General features: G+C 44.3%; 2 protein-coding genes across 4 annotated transcripts in view; both read left to right on the top strand.

Moving 5' to 3' along the window:
- The window catches only part of NDRG3 (NDRG family member 3), a 73206-nt gene extending 59947 nt beyond the window's left edge, over nt 1-13259 (top strand). For 2 of the 3 annotated variants that reach the window (XM_043984771.1, XM_043984770.1), the window contains 9 exons: nt 2723-2779; nt 4199-4302; nt 5554-5619; nt 5884-5935; nt 6993-7040; nt 8828-8863; nt 8949-9000; nt 10540-10578; nt 11695-13259. In XM_043984771.1, the coding sequence (XP_043840706.1) occupies nt 2723-2779; nt 4199-4302; nt 5554-5619; nt 5884-5935; nt 6993-7040; nt 8828-8863; nt 8949-9000; nt 10540-10578; nt 11695-11873 (633 nt within the window). In that variant the 3' untranslated portion in view covers nt 11874-13259. The remainder of the gene's footprint in view (nt 1-2722; nt 2780-4198; nt 4303-5553; nt 5620-5883; nt 5936-6992; nt 7041-8827; nt 8864-8948; nt 9001-10539; nt 10579-11694) is intronic. The other variant, XM_043984772.1, reaches the window with a different exon arrangement.
- Nucleotides 13260-15708: 2449 nt separating this feature from the next.
- SLA2 (Src like adaptor 2) overlaps nt 15709-18712 on the top strand; it is a 40594-nt gene continuing 37590 nt past the window's right edge. Inside the window, exon 1 of the mRNA XM_043982818.1 lies at nt 15709-15822. The gene's annotated coding sequence lies outside the window, so the exon portion shown is untranslated. The remainder of the gene's footprint in view (nt 15823-18712) is intronic.

Below are 18712 nucleotides of genomic sequence, written 5' to 3'. Positions count from 1 at the left end.
ATCTCTACATGTAACTGGAAAATAATAAAATACCTTTATTAAAGAAAAATATATATAGGCAAGACCAGACCTATAGCATTTTCCTGATCTGCTAGTGAGATAACCTCATTAAAAAAGGAAATCAGGGCCTGGCCCGACATGTTTTTGCCCTCTGTGATCACCACTTCCTTTTCTGCATATTTATTCACCATTCATTTAGTGATTGACTCTAGCATTTTGCCAGGAATCAAAGGCAATCTCACCAGCTTGTAGCTTGATAACTCCTTTCTCTTCCCTTTAGATCAAGAAGGACAGAACAGAAACAACTGATTGTCTGATAGCCAAAATAAATAAGAGTGCCTGATTGCCCTTACAAGTTACCAGGTTGAGATGAACTATATCCTGAGCCCTGAAAGGATGGGCAGGTGTGATTGTAGAGGCATTGCCTTTAAGAGAGCTTTGAAAGATTGTGGCAAATAGGAAAAGTAACTGCTATTGCAGAAAGGACCATAGGGTCGTGGATAAGAACTCACTCTTGCTCCTACTGTGTGCCCTTCCCTCGTTAGAGTTGAGTAGTTCTGTCATTAGTTACTGTTGTCCCATCCACCCCAAGCAGTGGGTGGGTTTAAAAAAAAAAAAAAAGGCATCCTTTTTTATTGTCCTTAGCATTCTTAACCAGTGTTAAATTTGTTGTGACCTATACAGCTTCTGGCAGTGATCCTATAGGCCTAAGCCATTTGTACAGGACTCTTCATTTTCCCTTACCTGCTATTCTCTGTTGTATGTCCTTTAAAAATCCATGTGCTAGGGGCAGCTAGATGGCGCAGTGGATAGAGCACCAGCCCTGGATTCAGGAGTACCTGAGTTCAAATCTGGCTTCAGACACTTAACACTTACTAGCTGTGTGACCCTGGGCAAATCACTTAACCCCAATTGCCCCGCAAAAAAGAAAAGAAAAGAAAAATCTGTGTGCTTCGGGGCAGCCAGGTGGCACAGTGGATAAAGCACTGGCCCTGAATTTAGGAGGACCTGAGTTCAAATCCAGCCTCAGACACTTGACACTTACTAGCTGTGTGACTTTGGGCAAATCACTTAACCCTCATTGCTCCACAAAAATAAAAATAAAAAGAATACTTTCATGGGGTAGCTAGGTGGCGCAGTGGATAAAGCACCGGTCCTGGATTCAGAAGGACCTGACTTCAAATCCGGCCTCAGACACTTGACACTTACTAGTCGTGTGACCATGGGCAAATCATTTAATCCCCATTGCCCTGAAAAGAAAAAAAAATCTGTGTGGTTCACTCAGTTCCCTTTGTATCCACCTGTTTCTTTAGACCCTAGCTTCTTAAATTGTGGGTTGCAACCCCACATAGGGTGGCATAAATGAATGTGGGGGTCTCACAAATTTTGTCAATAGTTAAAGGTTATATAACCTGTTTTATATACCTATAGATCTGGGGTCACATAAAAATTTCTCAGGTGAAAAGGTTAATCTATGGAGTCTTGTGTACAGTTTTCAGTTGTGTCCAACTCACTGTGACCCCATTCAGAGTTTTCTTGGCACAGATACTGGAATGGTTTCCCATTTCCTTCTCTAGTTCATTTTACAGATGAGGAAACTGACTTGCCCAGGGTCACACAGCTAGTATATATATGACACCAGATTTGAACTTGGGTCCTCCTGACACCAAGGCTGGAGTTCTATCCACTGTCCCACTTAGCTTCTCTATGGTATCTTGTCCTTTCTCTGAACAGATGAAAGCTTCTCTTCCAGAATCTAGAGCAGGGATTGTCAAACTAATGCCCTGCCCAAAAACCAAATCCTGCCCTCGGAAAGCTAAGAATGGTTTTTACTTTTTAAATATAATAAAACTTTATTTTAAAATGTAAAAAATCATTTCAAACAGTTCCTCTATTTGAAAGCAAGCAACATAGACAGCAGGTAGTGAGTAATTTGCCATCCCCTAAAGAATAAGTGTCAGGGGGCAGGTAGGTGGCGCAGTGGATACAGCACCAGCCCTGGAGTCATACTGGCTGTGTGACCCTGGGCAAGTCACTTAACCCCAATTGCCTCACCAAAACAACAAAAAAAGAATAAGTGTCAGACTATACCCAACTTTCCTTCCACATCACAAATTCTAACCATAAATCTGTGCCTCATTATTTTTAAATTGCAAGTAAATTTCAGTGCCTTCAGTCTCATATCCTTGTGGAAGGGGTCTCCAAATCTCACTGGCCTGTGAAACACCAAAGTCTCTGAAGTAGCTTCCTACCAGTTACTTCTGGTAATCCTATATTTTCTTTGTGCCTCTTCACATTCTACTTGGTTTTTTATAACTCACCCCATTCCACTAGTATCATATGTCTTTGTATCCCCTCTAATTGTCCTCCCAGCTCAGAGCTCCTGCTCACACATAGCTCGATCTTCATAAATGTTGGATTGAAAATATGAGTTGTGATTGCTTGTATCAGCAGAGGTTCTAATATTGCACCTCTTTAAATCATGACTTGTTTGCTGCCAGGAACCCAAGGGCCACACAAAACCAACCCATCAAAAGATTCCTGGAGTTCCTCAGCACCGCTCTCCCATAATAATATATTTCCTCTTCTCTTTAGTATTTATTTTTCGACTCGGGGATGCACTGGAAATGTAGATGATGCAAAAAACAAAACACCAATAAAATTTTATTCTAAAAACCATTAAAACCTTATACAGTGGTGTAACATTTAATCTCCTTTTTAGTTCTCAGGCTGGACAACTAACATCGTAGACATTATTTTGGCTCACCACTTTGGGCAGGTAAGCATAAGGGTTAGCATACCCCTTCTAACTTGGAAATTCTATAACCAGTGGCAAAAACTAAGTCATTCAGTTTGGCTCTGAGTACATTAGCCCATGAACAAAGCTGTCTTGTTGAACTCCATCAGACTCTTAGGCATTGAGCCTGTCAGCCATTTCCCAAGAGAATATGTTTATGATGCATAACACCATGCAACAGCTAAAGGAAATACTATTATTACAAAGACCTTTTTGGCCTAGAGACACCCAGTACACTGTGACAACTGGAAGAGCATCTCATTAATGCCAGGTGGCCCTTAGAGAGACAGGGAAGGAGATTGTGCCATTTACCAAATTCAAGTTCTTCACCAGATTTGTAGCCAGAGCTTACTCTGAAAGTCTATAGAAAGGTTTTATGGAAATGACACATTTACAGAGTGGAATTTGAAGAAAAGCTATATGTAATTTGTGGGAAGAAGTGATAGTTGCAAGAAAGCATTGGAAACCATGAGAAGATGGAGAGGCAAATCAAGGGTTGGGTGCTCTGTGGTATCCAAAGAAGGAAGAACTAGTGGGACACCAAGAACAGCAGGGACAGGAATAGACTCAGCTGTGACCACTGGAATTTGGCTCACTAATTTTTGAGTGGAGAGCTTCTTTTCCTCAAGTTACTCTAACCTGACATATCTACCTCTTTCATGAAATGCTTTCACATGATCATAAGAAAGTGATTGCCATGTGTGTATGTGCCATGTACGGCAAGTGAAGATAGAATTTGATGGTGATAGATCATTGATCTCTAGGGTATTAAAGGAAAGTTAGGAAGGATTAGAACATGTCCCCAGCCTTCTGAAGCTAATATGGTAAGGTGGTTTGCTTCCAGGGCTCTCTCGACTCTTGGGTGGTGATGATGCATTGCTTTAAATTTTGTGAGACGCTGTCCTCACAACAGCCCTGTAAGAGCGACAGTCTGAGTGCTGTCCTCATTTTACTATGGGGAAACTGTGTTGCTGAGAAGTGAAGCCATGATTTCCCCATGATCACATAGGAGCTATAAGGGGCCCTCGTAGGTCCAACACTTCCAATGATGTTTCACTGCCTTTCTGAATAAGCCCCATGTAACATTTCTTATTTTCTTTATAATTCTATAGTAGGCTTCTTTTCTGGGTCTATGTGAGAAGGGACCTGAATTATGTCTCCCTTAAAAAAGCTAAATCCAAAGACAAATTTGGTGGTGCATATACACACACACACACACACACACACACACACACACACACACACACACCAAGTAGTCTGTTCATCTCCCAGCCCTGAGAAAGAAAGGGACATAGAAGACTTAAGTTAGTTCACTGAGGATGAAAACTGCCTGTGCATCTCCATATTGACTTTTTTTTTCCTAACTTGCAATTTACCTTCACCATGTCTTCTCTCTTTTAGGATGAGTTGCAAGCCAATCTAGACCTGATCCAAACATATCGACTCCACATTGCTCAAGATATTAACCAAGAAAATCTGCAGCTGTTCCTGGGTTCATATAATAGGTATGAAATGCATCTTATGATAGATTCAGCCTAAGAAGGCAAGGAATGGGGTGGAAAAAATAAATATTCCTGCTTCTATTGTATTTGGTTGGTTTGTTCTTGTGTGGATTCACCTGCCACAGCAAACTATTTGTGGCTATGGTTATCCCTTCCACATCACAGGAGTTAAGGGCATGACACCCCAGTGAGTAAAAAAATTTTGGCCCTCCCTTCGTACCAGAGAAGTCTGAATTTTTTTCTTTTCCTTTTATGGGGTATTTATGGTACCTTATTGTAAAATTTGGGTTATGTATTTGGCCATAGGCTCTCTGTCATCTGCTGACCTTCCGGTGTCACCTGGAGCTTCCACAAAGCTCCCCCTGAAATTTTAATTTAATTTCTTAAGCTGACCCGTGATGTATGGAAACTTCAATGGAGAAATTCAGATTTTGGAGCATTTTTTCATATGGCTAGAGTTTGGTTTTCCCCTCCTTTAGATCTGCCTGTTCACACCCCTCATTCTCAGGACTTGGGCACTCCTTTTTATGCTACCAGCATTTCCAAGACTGCCCAAGTCCTGGGAATGAGGGGTGTGAACAGGCAGGTCTAAATCCAAACTTTAAAATGCAAATTAAAGTAACCCTGAGGTTACTGTAGGAGGAATTAGTGAAATAATTAGCTCCGAGCTAGCCTAGCTCTATGCTGAGCTCTGAGGAATACCAATTACAAAAGTACTGGCAGGCCCTGCCCTCAAGGAGCTTGGTGGCCAAACAGATAGAGTCCTTGGGCCCAGACACAACTGGAAAATGACTAAATAATAACAACACAAAGGGGAGGGAGTGGTGGGCAGACTAAGATATTTTGCTTTGGAAAGTTGCTGGGGCGGAGGGAAGAGCTCTAGGGGAATAGATTGACCTTTTTGTGGAGTGGGGCAGTATTGATTTAATTATGGTTCCAGAACTGGAAAGAGGAAGCATGTCTCTGTGGTGGACCTACCATAAAGTATTTACCAGTCTGGACAGTGAGGAGGGAAGTAGATTTGGGCTGGACTTAAGGTGAACTCGCTAATAATTAGAGCTATTTTGAAATACAATGAATTGTCTTAGGGGGTGTAGTGGGTTCGCATGAGCTGGAGATACTCAAGTAGAGGCTGCATAGGCACTTTGGGGTAATTTTGTAGAAGGGAGTTATGTTCTGGTACCAGTCAGTCTAGTTGATCACAGATTCTATGGAATTCTGCCTAACAAGCATTGCTTTCTTTGATTTACTCAGTCGCAGAGATCTGGAGATTGAAAGGCCTATTCTGGGCAATAATGACAACAGAACAAAAACTCTGAAGTAAGTGCTCCCATATTCTCCGTGTCAGTGCTTACTTTGGGACAAGTATTCAAGCATTCGTTCTCATTCTCTCTCTCTCTCTCTCTCTCTCTCTCTCTCTCTCTCTCTCTTTCTCTCTCTTGCCCCCCCCTCCACCTTCTTTCCTTCCTCCCCCACTTCCTCTACCCCTTTCTCTCTCTTTCTCCTCCTCCCCCACTTCCTCCACCCCTTCCTCAAAATAATTCTATGTCTCTAAATGTCCCTCTTTGTCTGCTCTTTACCCAGGTGTCCTACATTACTGGTGGTAGGAGACAGCTCACCTGCAGTTGAAGCTGTGGTATGTGTGTGCATGATCTTTCATCACCACCCCACAACCCCCCTAAATTTAGGGTTTGCCATTTACTCATTTTCAAAAATAGCTAACCCAAACCCTGTCCGTTCCCTGCCCCCCTTTCCCATTGTTTACAGGGGCTAGCCCTGGAGAAGGCGGGTCAGCCCTTTTGCTTAGGGGTGCACAGTACAGCTGCAGTCAGCAGCCCCCCAGCCTAATAAAAATAACTTTCATCAAGCCACTTTATTTCCACTGCCATCTTTCTCATGCACACAGCATATTTGGCTAAATTTTCACACAAATGCTTGGTTATCTGATTTTCCCCATGACCCTGTCTTTTTTCCTACTTAAAATCAGATACCAGATATAGGTGGCAGGGTTTTCAAAACAGATATGAGAAGCAGGTCAGCAGGTGAGACGTGACAATGAGAACTCACTATAGAGCATTTCCCACCTGACTGTAAGGCATACATCCGTCTACTGTAGTGTAGGCGCATCTGCGTGTGTACGTGCATACGTGCTTGCAGAAGCACCAGAGCAAACTGAAACAACATTACCATTCATTAGAGGATCGGACAACCTTGTTAGTCCCAGCATCACACATCATAAGAGCTGTTCATGATGATGAACTGGAGTCCTCCAGAGGAGGTTGTTAGGTTCAGTGTATAGTCTGTTTCAAGAAAGTAGGCAAGTAAGCAGTACATTTTAGGAAGAGTCATTTAAAATTTGTCAAAGCTCCAGCACTTAAGACTAGTTTTAATTTTGTGAAAAACCTTTCCAGAATTGCTCATTCCCTAAGTGCATAGACTGAATGAGGTATTATACCCTGCCTTAGGTTTAATACAATGTATTTTCTTTAAGTGGGGGAGAAGGGTCAGACCATTATTCAGACCAATATGGCATTTCTTTTAAGTAGCTGTCTTCTTCCCTACTGGCCTTCACAGGAGTTAAATGTAAGGGGTCCGATTTTGTAAGCATGGGTGTGGGTTCTTTGTTCTTTTGGGATCATCTTCAGATTGATCTTCTGTTCATTCATTTATCTGGGAAACTTTCCATCTTTTAGGTTGAATGCAACGCTCGCCTGGACCCTATGAACACAACTCTGCTAAAGGTAACAATGGCCATTTCTCTCCTGGCCCCCTCAGTGTCACCCATTTGCCAGTAAAGCAGGATTGTGGCCTGCAAGAAGCCTGGCTAAGTTTTAAATGTAGCAGCAGCTTGTCCGTTGTCCCTTTAGTACTTTTCCTTCAAGTGGTCAGACCATAAGGTGGGCTGAGATCTGTCATATTGGTTGGGAATTTCCACCTTGCCTAAAAGGTATAGAGGTATTCCATTCCAGATCATGCTTATCTTAGAGTAGCCCAAGAGTTAGTGGTGGCCCAGTAAGTCTCTTCTATTTTAACTTCTCCTTAAACTAGATTCTCTTTGTATTGCTTTGGGGAATGACGAAACTCTGTGTGCTTAAAAAACCTAAAGCCATTTTTCTTGGTTGCATTTTGCCAAAACTCCAGTTTAATGTCAGGTTAAAGGTAAGTCTTGATCTTGAGTAAGCCGGCCGATTCCATTTCCCCTCTTTGGAAGGTCCACACTCCCTTCCCTTCCTCCAAAAACAGGTGCTGCTATCATAGAAATCTTCTAAAGTTGCTGAAGTTTAGACTCACATGAAATTGATGCAAGGCAAAGACAGCAAGCAGCCCAGAGATTCTCAAGAAAGTCATCATCCATCCAGGCCCTGTTCCAGAATGAAATCACAATTCTAGAATGTGCAGCTCTATCACAAAAACAGCTTGCATTTCTGTGGTGCCTCAGGCGTTATGCAACACTTGCCTCAACAATGACCCCTGTGAGGCTGGTGGCACAAATATTTTTACCCCCATTTTACAGATGATAAAGCTGAGGCCCAGAGAAGTCAAGTGACTTGCTAGTAATGAGCAATCATTGGATTTACTGCCAGTCCTTCAGACCCCCCCCCCCCAAATCTTTATACTTTATCACGATGCCTCTCAAGACACTGCCACACACAGAAATTGTCAGGTCCCTGAGGATGAGAACAGTGATAATGATAATAGCCAGCATTTCTGTATCATCTAATATGTGCTGAGCACTGTGCCAAGTAGTTTACAAATAGTTACTCATTTGATTTCACAACCATCTTGGGGCCTAGGCACTGTTATTATCCCCATTTTACAGGTAAGGAAACTGAGACAGACAGAGGTTAAGTAACTTGCCCAGAATCACAGAGCTAGTAAGTATCTGAGGTCAGATTTGAACTCAGATCTTCCAGACTCCAGGCCTGGCACTCCACTACTGTGCCACCAGCTGCCTAAAGAAAATGCTGTTGATATTCTTGCTTCTTTCCTATTGTCAGTCATAGCACCTTTCATATACATAGTAGGCCCTTACACCTGTTTGTTGAATGACCTGCCTCAGGCTACTTTGGTTTCTTCATCAGTTGTTAAGACCACAGTTCACAGTGGTAGTTAAACTTGGAACCTCTGAAAGAAAACTCCTGTCTGGGGCAGCTAGGTGGCACAATGGATAAAGCACTGGCCCTGGATTCAGGAGGACCTGAGTTCAAATCCGGGCTCAGATAATAGCTGTGTGATCCTGGGGCAAGTCATTTAACCCCAATTGCCTTACCAAAAAAATAGAAAAGAAAAGAAAACTCCTGTCCCAAGCCTACAAGTCAGGCCCTGTGATGTGCAAGCTCAGGAGGTTTGGGACTAACTCTCTTAGATCCATCTCAGAGACTGTTCCTGGTAAATTGTCACAAGGTGGGGGAAATGCACCCTTTGATTCAGCCAATGAGTAATAGAACCCTAAAGGCGAAATCCCATGCCTTATTTGTCATGGAAGAAGTATAAGCAGGGGCTAACATACATATTTCTCTCTGTCTAGATGGCAGATTGTGGCGGGTTGCCTCAAGTGGTTCAGGTAAGATGACAAAAGTTTATTTGGTTTTGCTTCCCAGCATTCATGGAGCTGTCTGAACTAATGTCTTCTCACTTTGTTCTCCTAGCCTGGGAAGCTGACAGAAGCCTTCAAATACTTTGTGCAGGGAATGGGCTATAGTAAGTAATGCCAAACTTTTGATCTGGAGGAGTGCGAGAATTGTAGCCCCATGCATAGCTTCGTCCAGGCTGAGGTCCAGAGAGCGCGGGGAGGGTACACAGTGAGCTGCATCACCTTTACTTGGGTATTTGGTATTTTGTGCCGGTGCCAAGGCAGTTAGAAGCCAGGATCCCAAAATCATTACAGCAAACGTTGACTCATGTATGAAGCACAGTGCTGGGCCCAGAGGGCACAGTCACCAAAATGAAAGAACCCTGCCCTGGAGGGAGCTTCCAGCCCTCTGGGGAGTATGGCATGTACACAGATGACTAAATAAATGCAAGGGAATTGGAGGAGGGAGAGAACCCTAAATTAGGCTGGAAGGATTAGGGAAAGGCTTCATGGAGGAGGTGGCCCCAATATATATTTGTAAACCTTTGGTTATCCTGAATTTGTATTAAGTGCTTGAGCGTGGCGGTGTCCAGAGAGGCCCTGGGCTAGCTCAAAGAGCTTATCTGCTCTGTAGTCTCCGAGGGTGTCTTTTCTTGAGGAAAAGAATAGTTTTTAACTCAACACATCTTTTCAAAGCCAGAACTGGTTCTTGGTGAAACACCCTAGCAGTCCTTTAGTCTGGCCTTTTTATTTTGCACTTGAGCACACTGAGTCCCAAAGAGGTTAGGAGGCATAGCCTGGTCCAGATTGCATAATGAATCAGTGGTCAATGGGGGCAGCTAGGTGGCGCAGTGGATAGAGCACTGGCCTTGGATTCAGGAGGACCTGAGTTCAAATCTAGTCTCAGACACTTGACACTTACTAGCTGTGTGATCCTGGGCAAGTCACTTAACCCTCATTGCCCCGCAAAAAAAAAAAACAAAAAAATAATCAGTGGTCAAGTCGGCCTCCTGACTGCTGCTCCAGTTTACTTTCTAGTTAACCGCTGTGCTACCGTTATTCGTTATCCCTACTTTTGACACTACAGAAACTCTTCAATCTTGGCCTGACTTGGGCCCTGCTTCAAGCAAGGGCTTTCCCAGGGACCGTGCCCTCTCCACCTTGGAAGAGCATCCCTCTGTGGTGGTGTGGTCATAGAGCATAGGAGGGGGCATTTTCAGCACAGAGTGACCAAACCTGGTTCCTCTGGGAGTTTGGCCTAGGAAGGCCCCAAAGTCTTTGAGACCAAAAGCTCCTGGGCCACTGAATGTGACCCAGCAGAATGCTCAGCTAGACCCTGTCTGGTCTGGAGTCCTTATGTAGCCAAACCCAGATCTGTTTCCGTCGGGGTTTCTTGGCCTTTGCACTTTTCTGCACCTTTTCACTAACTTCTTTTCATTCTGCCATAAAACTTTGTGACTGTTTATAAGGAATGGGAAAATAATTTCCTTTCCATTTGGATAAGAGAAGAAAGCTCTGAGAGGCCATGCGAAAAGCATCATGTTTGAAAGGAACATTAATAACTAAGAATGAAACTGTTGCTCTGCTTTTTAGTAAGCAGCCTAGAAGGCCTCTTGGCATTTTAAGGTAACTAACACGCCTTTTCCTATATCCCCTCCTGCTTCCAGTCCCGTATGTGCAGCTCAGCCACCTGAGCGCCGAGTCAGGTACCTTCCTCCATGCCAGCCTTTGCCCTCTCCTCCCAGCAATGCCCTCCTGGCTGCCTTGGCTGCCTGCAGCATGTGTCAGCAGGCTTCCTGTGCAGTGGGAGCCCGATAGAACTCATTCCATCCCCGAGTCAGGCCTGATCCTTCCACAGGATATCAGGGAATGGGGTTAGGGGGGTTACAGCAGAAAGGCAGCTCTCTCTATGGGTTCAGCTCCATGGTCACAGCAGTGGCAGCTGTACCAGCCACTCTCTGGCTTTTAGAAGGCCAGAGACTCTTTGCCGCCAACCCTAAATCCATTCCCATGACTCCCCCCTCCTTGAAATCAGACCCTCCCCACAGAGAACACTGGCCTCTGGTGGTAGAAATTGGGAAGCCATACCTCACATGGGTTTTCCTGAGGCTATGGCTCCCACTCTGAGGTCTCATGCCTAGAGAGTGAGAGACCCCCAAGCCTAAGGAAGATCCGAGAATCATCTGAGGGGTGATCCTGACTGTGCCAAACCTGACAAGCTGCTGCCTTTGCTTTGGCCTTAGGGACATAGCAGTGGCAGGAGCAGGAGTCGGAACTCCCACCTCTCCTTGGCATCCCTCCCAGCTCCCCGTCTAGATTGGTCAAGGGCAAAGTGATAGCAGTTCTGCTCTCCTAGGCTTCTTGCCTGGCTCCCCTCTACCGTTGGTGGTTGTCACACCCATAAGACCCACGTTGTATCGGGCTTGCACTGTATTTGTGAAACTGTGACTTAGACTTGTGTGTGTTTCTTTTCTTTGATTTAGTGTTGCATGTACCCACAGGTTTGAGTTTCCTAGAAGCGGGGTCCCCAAACCTCCTTCCTACCGCTCCTTGTTTGGATGGTTTGGGTACATCTGAAAAACTAGACTCTGATACTGCTGCTCCCTCCAACCATGGGCTGTGGGCTCGCTGTGAGCAGCATTGCTCCACACATCCTCCCACCTCAGGTGGGCGGCTCAGGAGAGCTCTCTGAGGATCCTTCGGGGCGAAGTGGGGACAGGCTGGTTGAGACACCAACCCAAGGAATTAGGCCATCTGTCCTTCTTGAGGAGGCTGGGTTACACTAACACTCAACCTTTCAGTCCTCTGATTGTCTCTTGCAGTACCAGCAGCCAGTATGACTCGGCTTCTCCGATCACGCACCCACTCCACGTCCAGCATAGGCTCCGGAGAAAGCATCTACAGCCGGTCTCTCACCAGCACGCAGTCAGAGGGAACCCCAGGTGCCCTCGAGCCAGCTGACATCCTGGACAGGCCGCAGACCATGGAGGTGTCCTGCTAAGCAGACGTGCCTCTCCTGGACCCATCCGAGTCCTCCCCCGACTGACCAGACCCATAATATAGCATTTCATCCAGCAAACTGGCATTTACTGTCCTTACTCATGCATGGCCACTTGTAACCTCTTCATTAGCCTGGATTGATGGTTCTTTTAGCCTTTCTTTTGTACATACCCAGTGACCCCCACACGGTCACCCTAACATTCCAGTTCTAGCAGATAATGTCCACAGCCTTCCTCGTGCTTTCTCAACTATTTATCAGCTAAGGTTTCTCTGATCCCGGTTCTCTATCTGTGTGTGCATATGTGTGTGTGCGCGCGCGCGTGTGCCTAGTTCTGTGAATTTAGAATCGCTTTCTTGTTAAGCTTCTGCAAAGGAAAAAAAGGGACTTGTTTTTTCCTTTCTGTTTTCAGTGGTGTTTTCAGGGGAGAAAACACAGAACCAACTTTGTTTGGCCGGGCCAATGAGTTCTCTTGTGCTATGTAGCTCTCAGTTCAGTTCAGTTGGTTTGCAAGCTTACTTGACTTCAGAGTAATGCTGAGAAGTGTAAAAAAGGTCAAAATGAGTACTTGTACCTCTCCTGCTTAAGAATAAAGGGAAAACCTCCCGCACAAAGAGGGAAGGGAGGCCGGCCTGGTGCTTCTGTTCAAGTGAATCCACATACACTATTTATTCTATAGCCAAATAAAAAGGGAGCAAAGTATTCTCCCCCAAGAGCCCGGGAGCAGTGATGGTTCTGGTACAGAGTGGAGTCGTTTTTGAAAACTGTGTGTAGGGTTTAATTACCAGACTCTCTCTTGCTGCAGAAATATTGAAGGCAAAATGTAGGGTTCCCACTGTCCGGGGCCCAGAGGTGTGGAGAGGCCTGGGCCCTCCCCTGCTGCTGTAGGGCAGAAGGGACTGCTGTTCAAACAACTCCTAAGAGTACTCCTGTGGATGGCAGCGGGCTCATCTCCAGAGAACACAGCCCAGCTCTTCCAAAGCTGAACAGGAGGCAGCTCTGTGGATGAACAGGGTTCTGTAGCCATCCTTGTGGTACACTGATATCCCGTGTGCTGGCAGACCTTTTGCAAGCTCCATTAAAAATGACATTAAACACAGTTGTCTGAAAGATCCTTTGCCTTGTCAACTCCCTTTTTTGTGAGAGAGAGAAGGTGCTTCCAGGGGAAGTCTCCACCCGGAGCTCACAGGGAGAGAGCCCCAGCCTGGGGCCTGGCCTGGCTTTCTCAGCGACAAACTCTTTGCCTAGTTCGCCTGGTGCCGAGTCGGGGGTGGTGCAAGGGCTCTTGGGGGTAGGTTGCTTTAAACTGCAGAAATAGAAAAGAAGCTGTTCTGCTAGAGTACAACTTTTTACAAATTATTAAATAAAGCCGTATATGTCTCATTGTTACTCTGAGTGCATTGCTGTTATTTCCCCAAGACGACGAGCATTTGGAAGGTGCTTTGAGTGCTTGTTTGATGTGACCCAAGAAGGAAAGTTCAATGGGCTCTCCAGAGAGAGCTTTGTGTTTCATATCATTTTTTCCTAATACTCAGCAACCCCTAAAACTTGTGAAAGCAAATCCCCCTCCCCAGTACCCCAGAATAGCAAATCCACTGCAGAGGAGCCACAGGGACACGCACTCTGTGCAAGGCTGTGTGCTGGACAATAGGAACAGAGGGTGCGACTGACAATAGAGAAAAACACTTGCCATAACGGTAAGGCGCCCTCTCAGTGTGGACTCTCACATCTGGGGAGACTGTGTACACAGAGTGTGCACAGGCCATACATGCAGCAGGAAGCTCAGAGAAAGAGGTCACCACTGTGGGCCAGGGCTCAGCTATAGATAAAGCATGTTATCATCAGATCTCACTATTACCTTGTCTGTGGTGGCCAAATCAGCCCTTTCCCCTGCTTCCCCTTAGGGGCAGATCCCCCGGCCCTGCCTTCTGGTGTTGAGTAGACAGGAAGCTACATGGTGCTCAGGGGGACATGGGTGTGGGCGAGTTATGAATATTGTGGTCAGTGAGATCGGGCAGGGTGTAGAGTACATCTTGTGGGGGGAGGTGAGAGTTAGCCAGTGGGGCATCTTAGGTAGGAGAAATGGTAACAATCATACCACTAAGCCTAGTACAGAGAGCTACCTCAAATGTCCCCCCTTGACCCTAGGGCCTGAATCTGGGTGGGTTTGGGTCCATGGTGCTACCAACCTTACAAAGATCCTCCCGCTACATAGAGGTATGAAACTGGAAACTAAGAGAGGCCAGAAGGTGAACCTGTACTCTCAAGCACCTATTCCTCAATGGACCACCTTTCAAAAAAAAAAAACTTAAGTAGAGGGAAGAAGTGAATAGGTATAAAGCACCAACTATGTGTCAGGCACTGTGCTAAGTATTTTTACAAATATCTCATTTAAAGTTCAAAATGAGCCTGTAAAGTAGGGGCTAGGATCCTCATTTTTATGGTTGGGGAAACTAAGGCAGATAGGTTAAATGACTTACCCATGGTCACACAGCTAGTAAATATGAGTCTGAGACCAGATTTGAACTCAGGTCTTCCTGACTCCAAGCCAACACTATTTACCTTATCACCTCACTGCCTCTAGGTGATGCTGGGTAAGTGTGAACACTTGCATCTGTCTTTCAAAAACAAGAAAATTTGATCCTTTTTGTAATTTCTTCTTGAGAATAAACCTCCATATCCATCAGCTTTCTCTGATAAATATCTTAAACTTTAAACTTCAAATCCTGATTTTATCTACAAAAGAGATTGGAGGGGGCAAGCAGGGGTATCAAAGAAAGGAATTGGTAGGAACCAGCAATAAATTAGATCCTCTGCTTTTGGTGCCAGTAACTCTTATACAGAGATTTCAGGATAAAAGATCTAAGCAAAAAATTGCAGAAAACATTTAAGTCAGTTGATCTTCAAAGTCATCTTGCCCTGCCTCCCCTGCAAAGTGGATGAACCCCTTCTGCCTTCTTGATGAGTGCTGATCCAGCCTCCACTCGAGTATCTTAGATGACAACTAGCTCCATTTTGGTTAGCTCTCTCATGGAAAGTTATTCCTGGTACTAGAATCTGCTCTTCTTCAATTTCTACCCATTGGCCCTAGTTCTCTCTGGGGCTAAGCTAAACAAGTCCACTACCTCTGTCATATGTATATGGAACAAATATCCCTGAGAAGCACTGAGTCCTTGAAGCATTAGTGAATAATGTCTTCTTATTTAGCCATTTCAGTTGTGTCCAACTCTTTGATGCCATTTGGGGTTTTCTTGGCAAAGATACTACTGGAATGGTTTGCCATTTCCTTCAGCTCATTTTACAGATGAGGAAACTGAGGCAAGCAGGGTTAAGTGACTTGCCCAAGGTCACACAGCTGGCAAGTGTCTGAGGCTGGATTTGAACTCTTTGTAAGGTTTGATTATAGCTTTATATACTGTTATATCATTTGCTCCTCTCAACAATTCTTTGATGGAGGTCAGGTCTGAGGCAGGATTTGAACCCAAGTCTTCCTGACATCTCTCCACTACAACACCTAGTATCCAGTAATAGTATATAATTTTTCCCACATAATTAAATCCCAATTCTTCTAATTGTGCTTTTGTCCTTTAGGCAATATTGCTTCTTAGCTTAGCTCTATAGTCCCTAAATGAGATCAGTCCATATAATGAGATATGTCTTACTTTGGGCTCATGACATGGGTGATGCTTTCTCCTCCAGAACAGGAACTTGCTGGTGCTACTTAGGCTATGTGCTGTCGTCAGAGGAAACCAGTGGTTCTGAGAATCACCACGTCTGCAATGTCAACTAAAAACTCAAAGGAACCCTCTGACATCTGCTACACACCTTAAAAAGAGAGCTTTAGGGGCTTACACAGGTTATGGGACTCCCAGCCCACAAGGACCAAGCTTGAAAGGTCTTCCTAGACTCAGATGTTAAGATCTTCACGACATTCTCTGACAATGAAATCCTGGTAAGTGCATTTGGTTCGGATTATCAAATCAAAATGAGTGGGGGTGGAGAGAGAGATACTAATTCCCTAGCCCGGTCACATTTGATTTACTTGATGGTATCTAGCATTCTCTCAGAGGCTTGAGATATGGTAATATAAGGAAATCAGAGCAGAAATCACACCGTCTAGACTTCAACAGATGGACTTTGCCCCTGAGCCACTACCATGGGGGATGTGGTGGAGTCCCAAATCCAAGGTCTGATGTTTCTCAAGGATTATGGTCCGGTATAGCCATTCCCATGAGGCTCATTAAATGCCTTTTGGCCGCAAAAACAAAACAAAACAAAAATGCCTTTTGGCACAACAGACCTGTTGAATGTCTACTGCGTGCAGGGCACTGTTCGCTGCTGGAGTAAGTACAAAGTTCCAATAAGGCCTTGGTCCCTGCCCTCAAGGAACTTAGAGTTTAGTAGGAACTAAGATAAAATAACACAAATGCACTTGAGATTTGCAAAATAACATACAATGAGATTACACGGAAAGTCATCGATAGAGAATCAGGAAAGGTTTCCTGAAGGAGCTCTTGTTTAAATTTGACTTTAAAGGATGGGTTGAAATTTGGTGGAAGAGGTAGATATACAGGGATTGCACACCAGACATGGGTATGGCATGAACAAGGGTTCAAACGGCCTGATTAGGAGTTACTTAATTGTCCATTTTGCCTGGAATAGAGTAATATTGCTATAAAGGAAGCCTAACCCCAGATTGGGGGTGGGGGTGTCTTTGAATGCCAGTCACAGAAATATAAAACTTGCTGGCAAAATTAATTGTAAGGCTATAGACCATAGGGAAGCACTGAAGATTTTTGAGGTCCATGAGATTCTCATACGCATATAAAGATCATTCTAGCAACATTAGCAAACATGGGATAAAGAGAGAAGAGAAGGAGAAAGATTAGTCTAAGGTCTATTGAATCATTCTTAGATATCAGTGGGATTGGAAGGTATGAATTCAAAATATAGAATCAACAGGATTCGGTAACTAGATTTGATTCAATTCCAACAAGCACTTATTAAACAGCTAGTGTATGCCAGAAGCTTCACCATGTAGTAGGGCTACAAAGCTAAAAATCAACCAGTCCCAATCCTTAGAAAATTTATTTGTAACAACACATATACAAGTAAAAATAAAATTTGTACAGCATAAATACTTGTGGGTTTGGTTTGGTGTTTTTTGAGAGGCAAGTGTACTAACTGCTAGAAGTATAAGTAAAGGAGGTAGCACTTGAGCTGAGCCTTAAAGTGACCTTGGAATTGCAAAGGCCAGGTGAGGGGGGTAAGCGTTCCAGTGCAAAGCCCTGGAGACAGAAGATTGCAGGATTGTGTGCAGGGAGCTAAGCATACAGGATAGTCAAGGTCCAGTGTGGCTGAAACATAGATTGGGACTGGGGAGTAATGTATAATTTCCCTGGAAAGAAAGGCTTTAAATGTTAAATAGAATCTGTATCTAGAATTGCCTAGAGGCGATAGGGAGCCACTGAAGGGAATCTTCTTGAGCAAAGGAGTGACCTGGTCAGACTTGTACTTTAAGAATGGCAATTTGGGCAACTAGATGGCACAGTGGTAAAGCACCGGCCCTGGATTCAGGAGTACCTGAGTTCAAATCCGGCTTCAGACACTTGACACTTACTAGCTGTGTGACCCTGGGCAAGTCACTTAACCCTCATTGCCCTGCAAAAACAACAACAACAACAAAAGAATGGCATTTTGGATGGTTTGAGAAGGGAAGATAATGAGTCTAGTTCTGGATATATTGAGATTGAGATTGCCTATGTGATAGCCACATGCAGATGTCCACCAGGTGTGTGATCACCAGGTGATGTAGCCCTGAAGTTCAAGAGAAAAAGTAAGGCTGGATATGTAGATTTGGGAAGTATCTACCTAGAAACTGCAGTTGAATCCATGAGAACCGAAGTCATCAAGAGAAAGAGTAGGTAAGGTAAGAGGTCCCAGGATGAGGCCATTAGGAGACACACTTTAGCTAGGAAATGAATGATAATCCTGCAAAGGAGACAGGGGAGATTTCAAGAGACTAGGAGGAGACCAGGAGAAAACAATTTCAGGAAAACTCAGGAAGGGTATTCAAATGATGGGTAGGGGTGTTCAATAGCATCAGATACTTGAGAGGCAGGATAGCACAGAATGGTCACAACACTGTATTTGTAGTCAGGAAGGCCAGGCTCCTAATCCTGCCTCAGACACTTAGTAGCTGTGTGACGCTGGAAAGGTCCCTTAACTACTCAGACTCAACTTCCTCACCTGTAAAAAAGGCATAATGATAGCACCTACTTCACAGGATTCTTGTGAGGATAACATATACAAATGACTTCACAAACCTTTAAATGCTACCCGAAAAATTGGCTATTCTTCTTCTTATTAATGTCACAAAGAGGTCTAGAAGGACGAGACCTGAAGAAACTACCTGTGTGATCTTAGGGAAGTCACCTCACTCCTACAGGCCTCACTTCCTCATCCGTAAAATGTGGGATTGAAAGTAGTATGGTGCAATGGATAGAGTGCTGGACTTGGAGTCAGGAAAACTTGAGTTCAAATCCTACCACTTACTAACTCTGCAACCATGAGTAAATTACAACCTCTTTGAGCCTCAGTTTCCTCATCTGTAAATTGGGTGGATCAGACTAGATGACTTCTAGGGTCCTTTCCAGCTGTAAGTTTATGATCGCATGATAAGGACACTGAATTTTGCAATAAAGAGACTACTGGTGACTTTTGAGTTTCAGGCCAATTGTAAGAAGTTGAGAGATGGATGGAAGGTAAAACATTTGAGGTAATGAATATAGGTATTTCTTTTTTCTTGGAGTTTGACCATAAAAGGGAGGGAAGATACTTAA

Source organism: Dromiciops gliroides, chromosome 2 (assembly GCF_019393635.1).
Source record: "Dromiciops gliroides isolate mDroGli1 chromosome 2, mDroGli1.pri, whole genome shotgun sequence".
In the NCBI taxonomy this organism is placed as follows: Eukaryota; Metazoa; Chordata; class Mammalia; order Microbiotheria; family Microbiotheriidae; genus Dromiciops; species Dromiciops gliroides.
Note: the sequence above shows the minus strand (reverse complement) of the source record. Positions and strands in the feature narration are given on the sequence as shown.